This window comes from Citrus sinensis, chromosome 1 (assembly GCF_022201045.2).
Source record: "Citrus sinensis cultivar Valencia sweet orange chromosome 1, DVS_A1.0, whole genome shotgun sequence".
Taxonomy (NCBI): domain Eukaryota; kingdom Viridiplantae; phylum Streptophyta; class Magnoliopsida; order Sapindales; family Rutaceae; genus Citrus; species Citrus sinensis.
Window position 1 is genome coordinate 2,530,116 of NC_068556.1, and position 19,023 is coordinate 2,549,138.

General features: G+C 33.5%; 2 protein-coding genes across 7 annotated transcripts; both read right to left on the minus strand.

Moving 5' to 3' along the window:
* Positions 1-7,100: 7,100 nt before the first annotated feature.
* LOC102607642 (putative pentatricopeptide repeat-containing protein At4g17915) lies at positions 7,101-9,899 on the minus strand. 4 transcript variants are annotated; one of them, XR_003065028.2, is made up of 4 exons: positions 9,636-9,898; positions 7,978-9,492; positions 7,769-7,855; positions 7,101-7,642 (listed from the first exon to the last, which is right to left on the minus strand). XR_003065028.2 is itself a non-coding variant. In XM_025097685.2 (2 exons), exon 2 carries the CDS (start codon positions 9,429-9,431, stop codon positions 8,061-8,063), a length of 1,371 nt encoding a protein of 456 aa, XP_024953453.2. In that variant the 5' UTR covers positions 9,432-9,492; positions 9,636-9,899; the 3' UTR covers positions 7,101-8,060. The 4 variants fall into 4 exon arrangements, 1 of the variants encoding a protein (XP_024953453.2); XR_003065029.2 differs by lacking the exon at positions 7,769-7,855 and having other exon boundaries at positions 9,636-9,899; XR_008053218.1 differs by having other exon boundaries at positions 7,769-9,492; positions 9,636-9,899.
* A 375-nt stretch (positions 9,900-10,274) lies between these two features.
* Positions 10,275-15,837, minus strand: LOC102606952 (protein TIFY 8). Of its 3 annotated transcripts, XM_006476136.4 has the most exons (7): positions 15,619-15,837; positions 15,204-15,520; positions 14,170-14,333; positions 13,607-14,058; positions 13,423-13,510; positions 10,679-10,907; positions 10,275-10,594 (listed from the first exon to the last, which is right to left on the minus strand). In XM_006476136.4, the coding sequence occupies exons 2-7, from the start codon at positions 15,472-15,474 to the stop codon at positions 10,509-10,511; spliced, it is 1,290 nt and encodes a 429-aa protein (XP_006476199.1). In that variant the 5' UTR covers positions 15,475-15,520; positions 15,619-15,837; the 3' UTR covers positions 10,275-10,508. The 3 variants fall into 3 exon arrangements, with proteins under 3 accessions (XP_006476199.1, XP_006476200.1, XP_006476198.1); XM_006476137.4 differs by having other exon boundaries at positions 14,170-14,330; positions 15,204-15,837; XM_006476135.4 differs by having other exon boundaries at positions 15,204-15,837.
* Positions 15,838-19,023: the final 3,186 nt, after the last annotated feature.

Sequence of the window (19,023 nt, forward strand, 5' to 3'; positions counted from 1 at the left end):
CAATTGTGGATTCAATTTTATTGACTTTATTTATATTCACATTTGATATCTCAGTCTTTGCGTTATGGACTGGCAATCGAAAAATAAACACATGAAAAATGGTTGTTGCCAATTGAAATTGACCAAGTTATAAATTAGGTGTTGCATGTCTTCATGTTACCGCCCTTTTTATCTGCCGACTGCCGACAGATACATGGCAATCTCTCATGCTATGGCTTTGAATAATGGGAGAAAATCATTCAGTGGGAAATCCTTCTGCAGTTTGCTACGACTAAGTAGGCCGTATTTGAGAAAAAGAAGAGAAAAAAAAAAGGCTGTATTTTGATTTTCCATGCCACACGTATATACCTATGCTGTCCCATTCGGATAATAAAATAACCTTCTTTTCATTATATAGTGAATTCTGAGTTCTTATGATAAAAAATTTATGTTTATTAATATGTGTGAGAATAGATCTCACTTTTATTTAATGCAGATTTTCGAGTTATATTATAATTATTATAATTATAATGATTTAAACTCTTATAAACTCCCTGATGCTGATATTGTAGCCTTTGAGATACACAAAAAAAAAAAAAAAAAAAAAAAAACCTCTAATCTCACACTTATTTTCTGACCGACGAGCTCACGGAGATCACATGAATAATATGAGGATAATTTCAAGTAATTCATGATTAGTATTCAGAAATTTGAGCTTCAAATTCAAAGGAAGAATGGGTAAAATCAAAACCTAGACTTTTAAAGAGCAGCCCTTTTTTCTGCTTAGAATTTGGAAGAATTATGAATATTCATCATGATGACATTAAGGTATATACAATATGAAAAATAGTCAACAATGATCTATACCACATATAAGTTTAGATTATATAGTCATTATTGTTCATACTATTATAAAGTTCAAACCCCTTTTTTTAATCTCCATCTTTGCCTTAGAAAAATGGAAATAATCGGCCAACTACCCACCTGACCCTTTTGAAAATTGAAAATGAGTCAACAGAATACAAGATGCTTGATGCCTCCTTCAGATATATTATTTTAATTGTTAAGAAGAATATAATAAAATGACAAAGTAAAAGTTATTTTAGTGCTAATCATTTTGTCTCTTTTTGTGACCTATCTAAAGGATGTTAATATGTTATGTTGATGAAGATTTTTTTTTTTTCCTTCAAAAGCATGTTTATTAAGATTTGATAAAATTAAACAAAAAATTTAATTTTTATTCATATAATTCACATAATGAAATTTTATTATTGATGGGCTTAATTTGCCAACAATAATATATTTATTTAGTTATGATACTTAATTTGTATCTCAACTGAGGTGGCAAATGATATATTTAATTGGTTCAAGTGATAGATAATTATTAAATTTTATTATTTTTACTTTAAATAATGAATTTCTATTAGTAACACGTCAATTGGGATACAAACTAACTATCCCAACTAAGAGTCAGTTTGAGATTGCAATAGTTGATTAAGTTAGCTACGTCTATTATGTGGATAAAATAAGCTATTGAATGAAAAAGCAACTTGGTGTGTGGTAAACTATATTGTTGTGGTTGTTATGAGTTTGAAAAATAGTGTACATGCATCTCAAAATAATAACTAAATAGCCAATTAAATCCTTTTTTTCTTTTTTTGACATAGGTCTCATATATAACCATGTCTAAGCACTAAGGTATCTCTCCAACATAAATCTAACAGACCACTAAAATATCTTTTACATAAAATTAATAGACGACTAGGGTATGTCTAACGTAAGTTTAATTTGATTATTTTAACTTATAAGGTAAAAATATGAAAATAGCCACAAAAATATTTCAACTTAATAATTTTTTCTATTTTGTACAAAATTCTATATTTTAAAATGATTTACAGGTAATAATTTATTGATATTATTAATTAATTTTTAATTTAATTGTGACATGATATCACATAAAATTTATCTGTTGTCAAATTTATATTATTTATATATAAGGGATACTAAAAAATTATTCTATTTTAATTAAATAGATTGACTTTCCACCCCATGTACTGTTGACACTCCCACTCATTTGTTTTTCATTTCTGTTTCGGCAATTGTAACCAAATAAAAAATTACCCCTTTCTGAGAAACTCTTTTTTTTTTTTTTTGGGAAGCATATTAATTTATAGCGATGCAACAATATTTATCAAAAATCTTGATTATGAAAGTAATGATTAAACTGAAATCAATTTTGAATAATAACTAAAATTTAGTGACAACTAATTACTAAATTCAATTAAGTGACTGTCTTTTATTTATATTTGAAATAATATTTTTCAGTTAATTCATTCACATGTAGATACAAAATATACCGAATAATATCTAAAAATTAAAGCAGCACTACCCACACGGAAGGCTATTTATCGAAATACTTTTTACATCATAAGCCCGAGCATTTTCTAGAGCCGTAATCTGCACAAACATTTTCTAGTGGCTTTTCTCCACTGCAATTAAGAAGTATTTTAGACAAATGAAGTGCAATTATGAAGAAAAAGAATAGCTAGAAGGGTATTATTAGCACAAATATTTAATAGAAAATTGAAGTCATGATGTACAAGTTTTAGGACTTCAACAATAAAATATAAATGAAAAAAAAAAAACCTCCCACAAAATTTTTGTCAAACAACTTAACAAGATAATGTTAGAGGAGTAACAACTCATTTAATCCCTCTATTTTGAGGTTTATTTCCATTTTCTCCTTGTATTTCTAAAATATATATTTCAAAATATCACTGCCGTTAAACTATTGACATCTCTAATGTTACTTTTTATTCTGGCTTTCTTTTACAATATTATCCTCTTATAATATTTTTTTAGACATTAATAAAAAAATTAAATTACCTATTAACTCCAAAAAATAAAATAAAAACAAAAATAAATATATGTTGATTTTTGTGGAACACCCTGAAGAGGAGTTAATAAATTAATTCTTTATTAATGTCAAAAAATTATTAATTTAATTTTTTTACAAGATTTGTTTTGGACATATGTGAGCTTTCATTATATATAGAGGTAATTTAATTTTTTATATTAATGTTCAAAAAAATTATTTTAAGAGGATAATATTGTAAAAAAAATTAAAAGAAACAAAAAAAATAATGGCATGAGCGTCAATAGCTTCGCAGGGATGTTTTTAGGTATTTTTAAAAATGGGTAATTTGAGTTTTTTTATTCTTAGTTTTATTTTTTGTTTATGTCTAGTGATGCTCCTAATGTACTTGAAGAGCACCGCCTTCAAAATTGTTACATAATTAGACTAATTGATGCCAAACTTTGTTGAGTTAAAAATGGGTTTAATGTTAGTTGATGGTGATGCATGCAAACAATTTTAAGCTCCTTTCACCTGAGACACCATGATGTGAAGTTTTCTATTTGATTTTGTTTTAATTTGCCTGATCTTGAAATTTTTGTGGAGTTTTCTATTTTTTTATTGCCTGTATTTGATGAAGATTCTATGCATCATATATTGCTCTGTCGAGCATAACTTCATTCATTGCTTATATATGTTTGGGATTGTGATGCAAGTGTTAATGGACGTGAAAGCTGTAGTTCCCAGCATCTTGAAAGCGGTATAGCTGCAAAGATTGTCCTGTGCCAATCAAATGCCTATGATAATGCTGAGATTTTAATTCAAGTTCACATTATTTTATTTTTTAAATATGCAGACAGTAACCATTGGTATATGTTTAATATCGTTTTTCATTTTGATTGTTTTTTTTTCTTCTAGAAACCAAGATAGCTTACCCAAGAATGAAACCACTTGACCCATAACATCCAGCAATGAAGCAGATAAACTAAAAGTGCATTGACAACCAAAGCATTGAAGCATAATCTAATCCCACCAAAGCATTGAAGCATAATCTGAGCCCACCAAATGATTTTTGAAGGGATTGATTAGATGATATAACATCTTTTGATAGGCAAAAATAGAAAGGCGGATATATCATCTTCTTCTTAGACCAGTTATATGTTTGAGTTTTTTTCTTATTTTGATTTTTTATATATGAAAAATTCATGTTGCCAAAGACGAGTAATATCATAAGCATGCTATTCCTGCAAGCTGGACATGAGTTGTGAGGAGCCTATTGTGTGCAACTATTGCCTGCTTTGTGAACGTTGTTAATTCTGGCTACAACTGATATTGCTTAAATTATTTGATACCAAAATGCAATATTTGGTTTTATGTTCAATTTAAGCTTCACTTCTCAATTGTGCTAAATTCAATTGAATTCATATTTGAGTGGAATATTATGTTTGTTAGTACTGTAGTTGTGGCACTAGATCTGTAGTGGATTAAAATAAGTTACTGATTACTTTGGTGGCATTGAATCTTAATTTGGTTGTTTGTAGTGTGGCTACTGCTAAGTGCACACTACTGCAATTTGGAACTAATTGGTTGCAGTTAGTTTTCATCAGTTTGCTTTTGCTTGATTCATCCAGCATTCTACCTTAACTAATCTCCAAATGAGACTATTGAAAGACTTTGGAAGGCAACAATTCAACATTCTTTTTTTTTTCCTTTTTATTTGGTTTTATTTGTAATTTTAAATGTTAAATGAGAGGAAAATTATCGTATCATTTGTTTGATGCAGTTGTAAATAACCATATATCGTAAGGGTAGTTTTGTCAAATTTTGTAGTTGTGATTTTGGAGGCACATGCTTTAGTTAATGTTTTAGGCATGTCAGGTATCTCAAAGGCTGTCAAGGGTTGTCAAGGGCATTATTGTATTTTAAATGTGAGCTTACAACCAAGTAGAAAAGGAATTGACGGCAGGGGGTTTTCACTAATAAACACATCTTCGCCATCTATCAACAAATATGGCAAACCTCAAGGGAGGTATCTAAAAATTACCCGGAATAATGGCATGACCGTCAATAGCTTAGCATAGATGTTTTTAGGTATTTTTAAAAATTTAAGGATTAAACAAAAACTAACATCAACATATAAAGATTAAACGGACTTTTGCCCAAGTTAGTGCTACATGACTAAACTAAAATTTGTCAATGGATGAATTCAGATTACGAAACCTAATTAGCTTAACACGATGAATGAGTGTTAACAACCAATACTATTGCCTCGATCTTTTGTGTTCAATGGTCATTTCTCCTACAATTAATTAATAGGATCCCCTTATCTTACAATTAATGTAAGATATACCTCTCACATGAACAGTGCGTAAACTCCATGTATGCACTGTTCATGTGAGGGAGTGTATCTTACATTAATTATAAGATAGGGATTGCCTAATAACATACCTTTGAAGTAGTTGTTGTTTGACCTACGGCATACTAAACATATGCCTGCAGCACTAGTAGTAGAGGTGGTGACATTTTGGCATACTACTTAGAATTAATATTACCATTTTTTTCTCTTACTTGAGTGTTTGTATGGTTCATAATTATAAAACGTGTACCAATATTTCTTTTTTTTTTTGGAGGGGTCATCATAAAATCACTTTGATATATAGAATGTTATAATTTTGAAAAGAGAAAATAAGTACGTTATTTTACTTTGCTTTATAAGCAATATTATATATCACAATTTTGAACATAAGTGAAAAAGTTATAATTTCATCATAGTAGTAATAATAACAAGATGTCAATCACTTTTATTTCAAAAAGAAAAAAATAAAGAAGAAGAAGAAGAATGATTTACTTATTAATATGAAAAATTATTTTGCCAAATAAGTATTTCCACTTATTTGTGTGTGTTGGCGGGGCGAGGGTTTGATGCGCATATGCTCCGCTGTTCTCTATGTTTTGTAAACACGTCAAAATTTAAATATTTAAAAGAAAATTCAGTGCATTATATATTGCGGCATTAATGGAACTTTTTTTTGGTTCTAATTAATCAATTCCTGAGTGAATCTTTTTGAAGATATATATTCATTAATTGAAGTGTATGAAATAGGAACAGTTCCTTATATCAATAGGAAACTCGATTTCATGCGCGCCCACTTATCATCGCTCTTCAATGGCTCTGAAGGAATGTAAAAGAAAATCTACACTGAAGAAGAAAGCTAGCGAGTTAGCGACTCTTTGTGATGTTAGGGTTTGCATGGTGTGTTTTGGGCCTGATGAGAGCGGAGCGGAGACAGAATAAAGCTAAGCAGGATGATCTTTTTGGGTTCTTGGAGAATCAGCCTGATCAAGAAAAGCTATCGAACGGCAAGGGGAAGGAACCTGCAGATATCAATCAAGAAAACATTAATGGCCACAACAGGTACTGGGATGAAAAGTTGAAGCAGTTTTCAATGGAAGAATTGATGGGTCTGTGTAGTTCCTTGGATTCCAAGTTAAAGATTCTGAGAGAAAGAATTCGGGTGCTTCAGAACAACAATTAGAAAGAAATAAAGGCAAAGGCAGTTCAGGTTTCTAATAATAATTGGGGGAGTACATTTACGAACCCTAATAATGATCATGACCACATGCATATAACGGTGATCGATCATAATAATGGCGGAGATCATGATGATACAACAATTACAGACCGTAACTATTATCGTACCATGATGATGAATGAGTGTTATTACCACCAGCCATTACTGCCTCTTCTTATGTTCACTCACCAACTCTCCTACAATCAAGAAGCTTTTGAATCACCGTTTAATCATGCTGCAGTTAGGCCCAGTAATGGTGGTGGCAGTAGCAGTGACTTTGGGAGAGAGGAATTTGCATATGGGTCAAAATTACAATAACAATGATCTTGTTGGTGCTACGCCAGTTTGGCCAATGTCCAGAGGATGAGATCATCGGCCATAGCCATGCTTCAAGAAGAATAATTAAGATTGGGGGCGCTATTTTTTAATTTAATTTTAATTTTTTGTGTTTGTTGCTTGGTTTTTACTGTTGCAGTAATCTGCTTGGCCTGATCACGGTGACGGACTTCTTAATTTGATGTAGAAATTTCCCAATTGAGAGCAGAGATCTTTGTTATTTGGGCAGGAGTCGTCTCCATCTTGAATTAGGCCTTGAAAACAAGAAGCTTCTAGAAAATACACTCAATTGGCAATCGTTTCTCAGGATGAATAGCGTTTATTCTTTATGAAAATAAAGCTTATAAAAAAAAATGGACTGTTTTAAGAGTTGATGAACATATAAACTAGTCAATAATTTCTACAACACCCAATTCAATTTCATTGAAGAATGACATACGAATGATCAAAAACTTGTCAATCAGAAAAGATATACAAAGTGAACACGGAACATAGGGATTCCATTTCATTTCCTCTCGTGCATTCCTCAACTTGAAAAGTCGGCAAACAAAAATTAATTTTGGTCAGCAATATCAACCCCAGAATCCCTTCAACCTATAGTAACACTAAGAAGACTCATTAGAATGATAATGTGTTCTAGATATGTTGCCATGGAACAAAAAGAAGTAAATTGTCAATAATTGAAGATATTCTATAATCAATATTATCTCAAAGAAACAAAAATAAATCACCGATACTGCAAATTGCCTCACAAATTTAAGCTCTTTCTCCATAACTTTGTATTCAATGGCCCATCATCAACATAGACCAAATCATAGATGCACGAACAAGTGGAGCTTTTAAGCTTTAATGTATTAACATGTTCCTCACATTTGATATTTGATCAAGCCAGCAGGACAGACTGCAAGAAGTTATTAAAAAAGAAAAAAGAGGATCACATCGAAAAATCACCATTACTTAACACAAATGTTTTGCTTCCTAGCAGAACAAAAATTTTAATAACGTTTTGGGATCAGACTATACTCACATGAAATAGGAGCTCCAGAAAAATTCCCTCTTAGAAGCATTCAAATACTTTTTGAGATTCATTTACACACAATTCAGTGATATTATCCTAACGCCAAAAAAATAAAAATAAAAAATGGGTCTGATTGACAATTTTAGACTATAACCATAAGAGAAAAAACGAAGTGTCTCAAAAGAATATATTTAATACAAATGCTAATAGACTGTTACCTTTTAAGACTTGTTTTATTCTAGAACTCAAAGGGAGCCTCTTAACCCACAAAATTTCAGCAAGTATTCCCAAAACCATCCAACTAATGTGATATTTTGGCCATACGGATTTTAGACTGAATCTTCTTCGCTTCTCTTCTACAACCTGAATGGCGAAGGCCATCAACAACAGCTTTTTGAGCAGACTTCAGAATTCTCACACCACTTTTTAAACAAGATAGTAGGAGCTTGGATGCAGAGGGGAGCCTTTTGGCCTTGCAAAGGTTGTGCACCATGGAAGAGTAGGTAAATGAATCCTTTACCTCCATCGATTCAAAAACATTAATTGCATGATCTATCTTACCATCTTTACCCAACCTATCAACAATACAGTTGTAAGCTTCCAAGTTTGAGTCAAAGCCAATCTTATTCATGTACTCCAAATGTAACCATGCCCCCTTGATATTACCTGCCTTGCACAGTCCATCAATCAAAATTGTGTGGGTATACTTATCACATTCAAACCCTTGTTTCTCCATCTCATCCAACAACAAATAGGCAGCTTCCAGTTTACCTTCTTTACAGTATAAATTAATTAGTGTGTTGTAAGACACAATATCAAGCTGGACACCATCTGTCACCATTTGCTCCATGTAATCAGTTGCCTCTTTTAACCTACCAATCTTAACAAATGCAGCTATGACAGTACAGTAACCAAAACCATCAAATGTATACCCTTTTCTTTTCATTGCAGATAATATCTCAAGTCCCAGTTTATACTTCCTGTTTCTGAAGCAGCATTTCATAATTGTAGTGTATGTAATAGCATTTGGAGCATGACCCGAATCCCCAAGCTCTTTTAGAATCCACCTCGCTGTCCGCAATCTACCAGCCTTGCAAAGCCCCTTAATCAGAATATTATAAGTAACTAACTCAGGGACAAATCCATGTTTTTGTAAGCCCCTAAACATCCTAAGGGCATTATCTGTATACCTATTCTTGCAAAGACCATTCAACATGATGTTAAATGTAGCCGTACAAGGAGTCAAATCACCGCAAATCATATCCTGAAACACCCTATTGGCTTCATCAGGTTTTCCTAACTGAAATAAACAATGCATTAGAGAATTGTAACTCCATACATCAGGAGGTATACCCATTTCAAGCATTTCGTCAAGCAAATCCAACGAACACGATAATAAAGAGTTTCTAGTAGCACCCGCAATCAAAGAATTATAAGTAACAACATCAGGGCTTATCCCAGCTTCTCTCATTCTGTTTAGAATAGTATAACCGGCATCAAAGCTTACAAATTGACAATACGCATCAATAAGCATATTATAAGTTACCACATCAGGCAATACTCCCAATCTAATTCCATCAATAATAATAGCTTCTGCTTTCTCCAATCTATTGGCCTTACAAAAGGTACAAACGCATATGTTCAATAATCGAGTCGATAATTTACCAAACATTATCACGACAAGTACAATTACAATCAAAGCGGTACACCATAGCCTGCAAAACGACAGAATCCTATTTTGTCCCCCAAAAAAAAAAAAAAAAAAAATCAGATGCGATGACTCCATTAAGCCTTATTAGTAACAATATATCAACAAGCTCAAAACAAAGTAAAAAATCTCAACTTTTAACGGAAATGAGAATAAAATTGAACTTACAGGGGCGGCGGCGGTGGCGACGACGGAGACAAGGATGCCGCAGTCTAACGGCTGTTAATTGACGGAAACGGATGAAGTGCGGTTGCATCAGGCCTTTGCGGTTGTTGAGTAACTTGAGTTCATGTCATCGCTAGCGATTCAAGTTAAAAATATTAACGTACCCTTGGAAAATAAAGAACCCACCCAAGTGTGATCCGATTCGTCGTCCATCAAAACCGACCTGATTTTTCTAGCAACTGTAGTTCCACTTGTCTGAAAGCCAAATGCGCACCTGCCTAAACGACTTGGGCCGGACCAGTTTGGTAATGTAATAGGCTTTTAAGGCTTTAATTGATGAATAAGATTTAATTTTTTAATTTTTCGAAAACTAAGAAATATTTCTTAAGGGATGGACAGGTGTAAACCCTTTATAAAATTATGGAATGAATCAATAGAAAAACTGGTCAAGCAATTATTTTATTGATATCAATACGATTTAACTCGATTTACGGGCTAAATTTAGTTGCAAAATAGAGCCAATTGCCACCAACATAAATACGCAAGGCAATGGTGCAAATGCCTCAAATGACGTGTGGGGTAAAAAATAATTTTAAGCTATTTATGGCAATCAAACGGTAAAGAAGCATAAGATAGATAATCTTGTTGAGAAACATCTGCATTTGATGATAAATTTTAACAGCTTAATTGGGTGGTTCCTCTATAAACAAGATGGAAATGGAATATTCCCTCCTCCCTTCTCTTTACCTCCCAAAAAGAAAAAAGAAAAACTAAAAAGTTGAAGCATAAATGACAACAGAGAAAAGAGCTTGTTCTTCCTAAAAAAGATTGCATATAGATTTGAAGCTTTTCAAAAACTCCCTTGTCATTCTACATCTATCTTCTGTCTTCATTACTAGGCTCTGCTCCTTGGTTTGGGCTTCTTGTATCCTTAGCTATAATGCCGCCGCCGCCTTTACAACCTACGGATTAGTAATTAATTTCGGCAGGAGGCTATGTAGCCAAAGTCCTTAAATCAAAATGAGGCACTATAGAAGACGGAATACCTGTGGGTGTTGAAATTCGATCATTCGAGCTAGTTCCATGACTGGTGTTACCTATTACAGATAACCTTCCACGAAATTCCTGCGGTGAAGCTGTGTTGCCGGCCACACGTCCTTCTAGATCCCCACTGGCCAAGAAGTTTTCACCAACTGGCCGCACGGTAGATTTTGGTGAGTAGGTTGTTGACCAAGATCCCCCATTTGATCCAGCTAACGCCATTATAACATCTGCCTGAAAGTTATCATACAGCAAGTCAGCAACCAGGAAGTCATGGCTTGCAATGTGCATTTAAGTATTCGATTATCAAATGCTTGAATAAAATTTTAAGACATGAAAACTGCTTAAAAATAATAGGGGAGAAAACACTCAAGTATGGATATGCTCCCAGTCAACTTGCAAATATCCCTCGGAAGTACAACAAATAAAGGGCTCATGTTTAGTGTCGCTACTAAAAAACCCTGTCAAATACCCAGCTGCTTTTAAGTTGCTTCAGCCATTTCTCTTTTAACAGGCCAAGTAATACAAAATCTCACCCCTATGGGTAAGTACATGCCAATGAAAACCAAAAACTTCTATAAACATAGTTAAGTAATGACTCCCTCGCCTTAAAGAATAAAACCAGCAATATGAGGAAAGGAGAAATTAAAATTGTGGACTTGCTTCTCATTGTAGAATTAGGAATCACTACACTGAAATGAAAATGCTGAAACACTCACTGAAAGTGACTTCCAAAATAAAAAAAAAAGTCCCTTACTAAGGTAGTAAATTGTATAAAAGCCCCCCAGAATCAACTCTACAGAAGTAAAAAAGTGAACCACAAGCCAACAATAAAATCATTAATCTGTTAATTAAGCACATTGGTCAAATACCAAAGCAATTGCTCCATGCAGCATGCGACACAATCAACTAGTGCAACTGACTTTAATGATTGATGATGCAGCAACGTAAAGATTAAAAGATAAGAGAAACTGGCTTTTTGAATATAGATGTTTTATTAGAAAAAATCTGAATGAACAAAACTAGGGTTTTAGGCCCCTTTAATAATAACCCTAGATATCGCGAATTTAGCAAACTAGGCAAATTCGAAATATTATTTTATAATAACATTCTCTTAATCTAAATAAAAAAACCAAAATAAACGGCACCTAAATCCAATATCTAGAAAAAAGGATAAAAATCTTCAAAGTAACAGGAAAAAATATGAAAATAACTTGAAACTAAAAAACAACTAGGAAATTTCTGGCTCAACCACAGGTCAGAATGCCGCAAGTTGGGTTTAGTTTGACTCGTTGCAAGCTTCGAATGGTATATTATACGCCTAAAACTGACACTTGTAACCCAAGTTATGACCTCTGAAAGGTACATTGCCCATCTCACGCAACCATCCTACATCAATGATGAGCCAAATCTAACACCAAAACAAGCTAAAAACACCTAGCAAAGATAGCCAAACGGTTCCGAGTAAGCACTTGCATGAAATTTGCATGCAATACACTCCCAAGTCCCAACAGCATTGAGGCTTTTATGGCCCCTAACAGCATTGAGGCATTTATGGCCCTCAACAACCACCATTGTGAGAAGTATGGAGCTCAACTCTATTACCCGTTAAGAAAACCAATCCCCTTCAACTAACTTTGTTCAGAATCAACAAATCAGCAAGAACCTGTTCCCTTCTTGGTTGAATTTAGAAAGATCTTCAGTGGAAGTATAAACAAGATCATTCTATGAAGCTATCAATCTGTTGCTCACCATCTTTCCATGTCTGGATTGCTTTCTAAGTGTAGTGTTATATCGCTCCCAAAGAGTTTCTCCACTAATTACATTGCCTTTCACTTCTGTCATCTACCCCTTCCATGTTGCAACATAAAATTCACTGCATACAGGTCAACAACAGCATGCCAACTACAGATCCTAAAAACTAGCTTAGTACAGTCTTCATTATGAAAACAGAACCAGACTGCAACAACTGTGTGAAATCAGGCAATGATTAGGCCCCTAAAACAACATACTATATATTTTAGTGGGCATTGCTAGTGAGCAATTTACATAATGGCATCTTCCAGACCAATCTCAAGTTACTAGCTTTGAAAGAAGACATTGGGTGGTGACATTGAGGCAAAAGCTAAGCCTTTCTACAAATGGATGACAACTAGTATGGATGGATGCTACCGAGAAACCGAATGGACCCAGCGAAGTAAGAAGTAAGCTAAATGATGCAGCTTTGTCCTTAATAGCATCAAGTATGAAGTTCTAACCACACAAATAAGCATGCAATACATTAACTAGTACTATACTTTTTGGAGAGAACAGTTTTTAACGTTGGCTTCCAATCAAATAATAAAAAAATGAACTTATATGCCATGGTCGTTTGATGCAATCACAAGAAGGAGACACTTAGTGGCCATGTCAATTACAAGAGTACAGGTAGAAACAACCTTGGGAAAAGAAAAAGCATTTTTTTAAATATAATATTTATTAAACCCAAAAATCAATATGAAAATTTAACAAAGTGATGTCATGACAAATTACTTCGGCCATTTTTTTTTTTATAATAACTGGAACTGAAATATGAGGAAGCCGAGATGATATTGATTGTCTATTCTTCCCTCTGATGATTTGGTCACACAAACTAATATAGATCTTATTAAGCAAGCACTGGAAGTGCCTCAACATAAAAGGTGATAGAAACACCAATAACATCGAACAATTTTCCAATATAGTATATGCAAAAAACCAGAAAACAAACCTTATTTGGATGGACATCATCAAAAACATGAGCTTGACCACCATAAAATATAGTCATCTGCCTGCCAGCAGATGTTAATTCCTGCCGACTGTCACCACATTCACAATGTATAAATCAAGTTCTCTTACAGAAAGACACAGTTGAAAATGATAAACAGAGAAAAGAATAAGATTATTAAATTCACCTTGGAGTAGAAGATTCAGGCTCCAAAATAACAGTCCCAGACTTGGGCTTGCTTCCACCTGGCAGAGGTGCAGATGAGTTTTTCTCAGAGAGGCCACCAATAGCATTAATAGAATTCAAAATACCGGGACCTTTAATCCCGGTTCTAGATCCTTCATCAGCAGCTGATTGAGAGATAATTGAAGGACCAGCATTGGCATCCCTGAACCTGTTTGTAGGTACTTGATGCATAAAAGGCACTAATTGGCTCCCGCGTAGAGGGTACTGTACAGCAGGGCCAACATTCACAGGATTTGTCCGCTCCCATCTAGAAACATTGGCATCAATTCTACTGATATTGGAGGGCTGTAACATAACAGAGGCAGAAGTTGGCCTTAGTTGCTGCATGCGATAAAACATCTCATCATCTTTGGACCTTTTTGATTGCTCTCCTTCTGCAGCATTTCTAAGAATCTGAACATGACCAACCATTATCAGTGAAAACAATAACTAATGCCAAATATTGAGCTTCTTGACTAGCATTGCAGTGGAAGAAGAAAATTGTGATAAGATGCCAATGCATACCTTCATCAAATGCATGTTCTCAGGGTAGTCATGACCCATGAAGCCAGATTCTGAATTACTTCGCTTACTTCCTGCTAATCTGTTGCTAATCTCAGGCCCAGAAACATCGCTCCTTGTACCATAGAATGGAACCCCCTCAAGATGATTTCCGACCTGCTTTTCTACTAAATTGATGAGAGAAGGTATTAAACTTAGATTTTCATACCCTAGTCCCAGTCCACAAAACATAAGGACTCAAATTTTAGAAATACAATTACCACAAGAAAGCTTCAACATTAAAAAAGTCCGCCACTGAGGTAGCCAATACAAGAGAGAAGACAACGAATGACACGAAAACAAAGAGATGCTTAATTAAATATCTCAAACTATGAAGAAAAATTCTCTGAAGAAAATGAATAAATTGCTCAACATTGTCAACAGTTTCAACATGCTCATTCCCCAAGAGGTAACAAAAATTAAGTAAAAGAAAACACAAAACACAACATTGTAAAGCCACATCATCCAAAGGCAAAAAGGCAACAGCAGAGAAAACATTAGCAAAATCAAACAAAAGTTCAAAGCTTTTTGCAAACTCTACAAACCAACTTGAAGAAAATTTTAATGACGCAAAATAAAAGAGAGAGCTAGAATTCACAGACAAAAGCTAACAAATCCATCACTGACCTCACTAAAACTAATCCATAACAAAGACACCCACCCCCACGACCATGAGAAAGAGAGAGGGATTGTTACATGACTAAAAGAAAATCAAGGCCACCCATTTAATAACGCACACAAAAACACAGCATGCATCCCTAAACCACAAAAAAGTACAAGCTTTCCCACTAAACTAGAGAAAGAACAAAAAAAAATTTCCAGCTAGACGATCTATAACACCAGAAGGGGAAAAAAATTGCAAAGCCACTCATCAAAGTACAAAAGCAAAAACATATAAAGCAAACATTTTTCACATTATTAGACCAAAAAAAAAAAAAAAGAGAAGACACCCATTTGTGATCAAACCTCAAAGACTTTAAAAAAAAAAAAAGACTAACCAGAAGCAAGATCAGATGAAGAAGAGATGGGCCCACGGCCACCACCACCAGCAGATGAAGCACCAACTGAAGCCAGAGAGGGCTCCGAAACGGCAGGCTTTGGAGCCAAAACGACAGGCAAACAATCCGGGGAGGGCTTCATGCCCAGAAAGTCGTATAACATTGGCTTCACCTTCAGTTGCTGCTGACTGTCACTGCTCTTAGTAATGTTTGTAGCATTGCTGTTGTTGGGTTTGTTTTGTTGAGCCATTACCATTATCAGTACGGCCATCTCCTCATCCCCATTTGACACTGCTGCCGCTGCTTCTGCTTCATAGCTTCAAAGCCAACAGGAAGAAAAGAAAGCGCGATTTTTGATAAAAGGAAAAGAGAGAGAGAGAGAATCAGAGAGCATTAAAAAGCAAAAGGTTCTTACTTTCTCTCTCAGTTGTTTTGCTGCTGTGCTGTGTTGTTCAATTAACTGGAGCATTTAAAAAAAAAAAAATCTTTTTCTTAATAATTTTTTAACCCTTTTTTTTCCCCAGTCTCAGTGCGAGTGACAGTGTCCGCGTGTCCGGGTGTTGTGTTGTTTTTGCTTTGAGAATAAATGTTGTGTTGCAAGTGTTGTGTGTTTTTGTTTTCTTCTTAGTTCTTACAACTTATGAGAGAGAAGTAGAATAATACGAGGTGAGGTTTTTAGATTTATGGCGCCTCTGTTGCATTACTGTGTGTATTTCCCCTTTTTCCCTTTGGGGGTCCCTCTTCTTTTTGAAATCCTTTTCACCCCCTTGGTAAAAATTTTATCCCACCATATCCTTTGAAGCAAATATGAGATACTCAATAGTATTTTACCTCCCAAAAGTTCAATGAAAAAAGAAAAAAAAATGAAGCACCTTTCTCATAAAGTATTTCAAAAGTTTGTATTTATTATTTGGTGTAATTATATAAATTCAAAATAGTTTAATTAGAACGGAGAAATATTCAGATGAGGTGATTTATCTTATTATTATGCTAATGATTGGATATTGTATTAGATATATTTACTTTGAAAATGATCAATCATGATATATTGATATTAATTGAAGCAATAAGAGAGATAATTAAACATGTAGTATAATTATTAGAAGATCTCACGGAGAAAGTCAATTTTTTTCTCATTTCATTGGCGAGAATAAGACCCTTTTTTTTTCTTTATGAAATGATTAGAAAGACCTTTTTAAAATATGATGGGCTTTATTTCTTATCTCATTTATATCTAACTAAGAAGAGTTGTATTTTTTTTAATTTAATAAAGAGATAAAATTTGAAGTAGATTCGATTTATTTTGGACTTACATATTCATATTGTGTTATATAAATAAAGACATCTAAGCAAGTATGGTATTCATTTTTTTGCTTTACTAGCAAATTTTTGGATGAAAAGGCAAAAGATGAACTAAACAAGTACATCAACTAGAAAGCAAGAAGAGTAAGGGGTGGTAAAATGAGATTTGTGTTAGTGGCCAATCATCAATGGCTAGAGAGAGAGAGAGAGAGAGATGAATATTGAAGCATTTGATTCTCTTCCATTTCAGGAATGTTGACTGCTCTCCATTGATTCCCTTCTTCTTACCATTTAATCATAGCCGTTTATTTCCCACTTTGGTCTTCGTGTTAGCACTCAACCTCTTTTGCCAAAATTGACCTTCACTCCCGAGAATTTTTACTCCAACAGACAAGCTGAAACATTTCGTAACCATTTTCAATAAAAAAAATTTTAAAATTCAAATATTTAAAGACTTTAGAGAAATTTACGGAATTAGCTTTAACTCAGGGTCAATTTATGAAAGTGAATCACTAGCCCTTCTATTATTTTAGTAACTAAAATAGAAGTAAATGCCCCCAATTAATAAGTCGTTTTAGAAAAATAGTTAACTTGTTGGTTGGTTGCTTCTAGATTGAAGATGGAGCACTCAATATGTTAATACTTAATAGCCTATTTGATTGTGCGTCGGTTAAGGCTCAAAATAATTCTATGCTGATTGTTTGTCCAGCACAACGAATTAATTCTTATATTTATATCCAAAACACTAATTTAAATACTTGAAAGAAAAAAAATATATTATTTTTGTAAAAAAAAAAAAACCTTATTTTTAGGTCATTTTCATAAATTTCTCAAAATCAAGTGAGAGATCATCAAATACGTTTAATATATACACCCTATACTATATGTATATTAGTAAAAAAGTTTGGCAAGGATTAAATTATTTTTTATTCTTCTATGATAATGTTACTATGTTGTATTTTTCCTTAAATCCAAAAAAAAAAAAAAAAATCATCGTTCCAAATGTGGATATCATCATATCAGTAACTTTATTAAGTAACTATGCATGTTTATATAAACAAAACCTAAAGACAACGTATAAAATAATAAAAAGTCGGTCATCTTTATTTGTTAGATCATCATCTAAAATGTGAATTGATTCAAGTGATTGTGATTATTCTTTGACTATTGATACTGAACAGAGAGGCCCCAATTGGTCAATATTAGTTCGGTTTATAATCGATTAAATGTTGATTGTCCCAATCAACGTTTAATTTCATCATTAAAAGAAAGGCTAACTTGATAATTTCGATTAAAAAATCACATTGATATCAAAGAAAATATAATTGTTAAGCTTAGGATATTCATAATCACATGTCCGGTGTCCCACAAGATCGTGATGATATGATATCACTATAACTTTTGGACAAAACACTTAACTTCAAAATAATCAAACACAAGATATGACTCTCAGTCATTCACTCGAAATTGTTATTATTTAGGTCTGACTATTTTGAAACCGCTCTAAACTAAAACATTCCTTCATAATCACACGATTAAAGTTATAATGTATTTTTTACTAGTTATAACTTTATGTGTGTGACTGAAATTCATGCTCGACTATAGATTAGCTCAAACGTAACCATAACCTATTATTTATTACCCAAATCTGCAATTGTATTTATTTCCTTTATTAAAAAAATAATAATGTTAGTGTCAGCTGATATTATTATTAAGAAAAGTAAAAATATTAATATCGATAATATCGCAGAAATGCTTAGGTACCGTAATACCGATGCCTTGCATGTATGTAACAACTGGAGAAAAAATATACTTCTGATTCGGCAAATTGCCGACCGCACTCCAAATCCAATCATGCGCAAAAAGTCACAAATCCACCAAAGTTTTGCCAACAAATCCAAAAATAATAATCACGCCTTTGAGGGTTATCAATTTTTATTATATGTAAATTAATTCAATAATCTTAACTTAATTAATCTCTTCAACCAATCCACAGAAAACTCAAAGCACAGAACCTAATATTAATAACGTTGAATTCGGTTACTTGGTTAGATTCAATTCATATTCCCCATGATCAGAAATGGATAAGTAGAACCCAGAAACCTCTGGTCATATGGTAACAATAACATTACTCGAAATTATGGGACTAAGAGTGGGCGTGTTCGGGCTCTGTTCACAAAATTCATTTTCTAAAGGCCCCAACTCGAAGGAAAATCTGAACCGATTCCTGTATCACAACTGGGTTTGGTTCGATTTGAGTCGACTCGTTTGTTGTTATGTTATGGCGCTTTCGTCAAGTTTGTTGTTACACTCATCAAGTTGTCTATTACAGTGACAAACAACATACAACAATTGTAAGATGATCTTTATAAGGAATAAGGCAAAATATATATATATAAATCGGAACAATGAGACCCCACCAATAATATGGCGTCAAATCTTGAAAGAAAGAAGAGATTGCATCAACATCATGCGTGTATCAGTTGGTGTTTCTTACACATCTCAAATATTCCTAAGT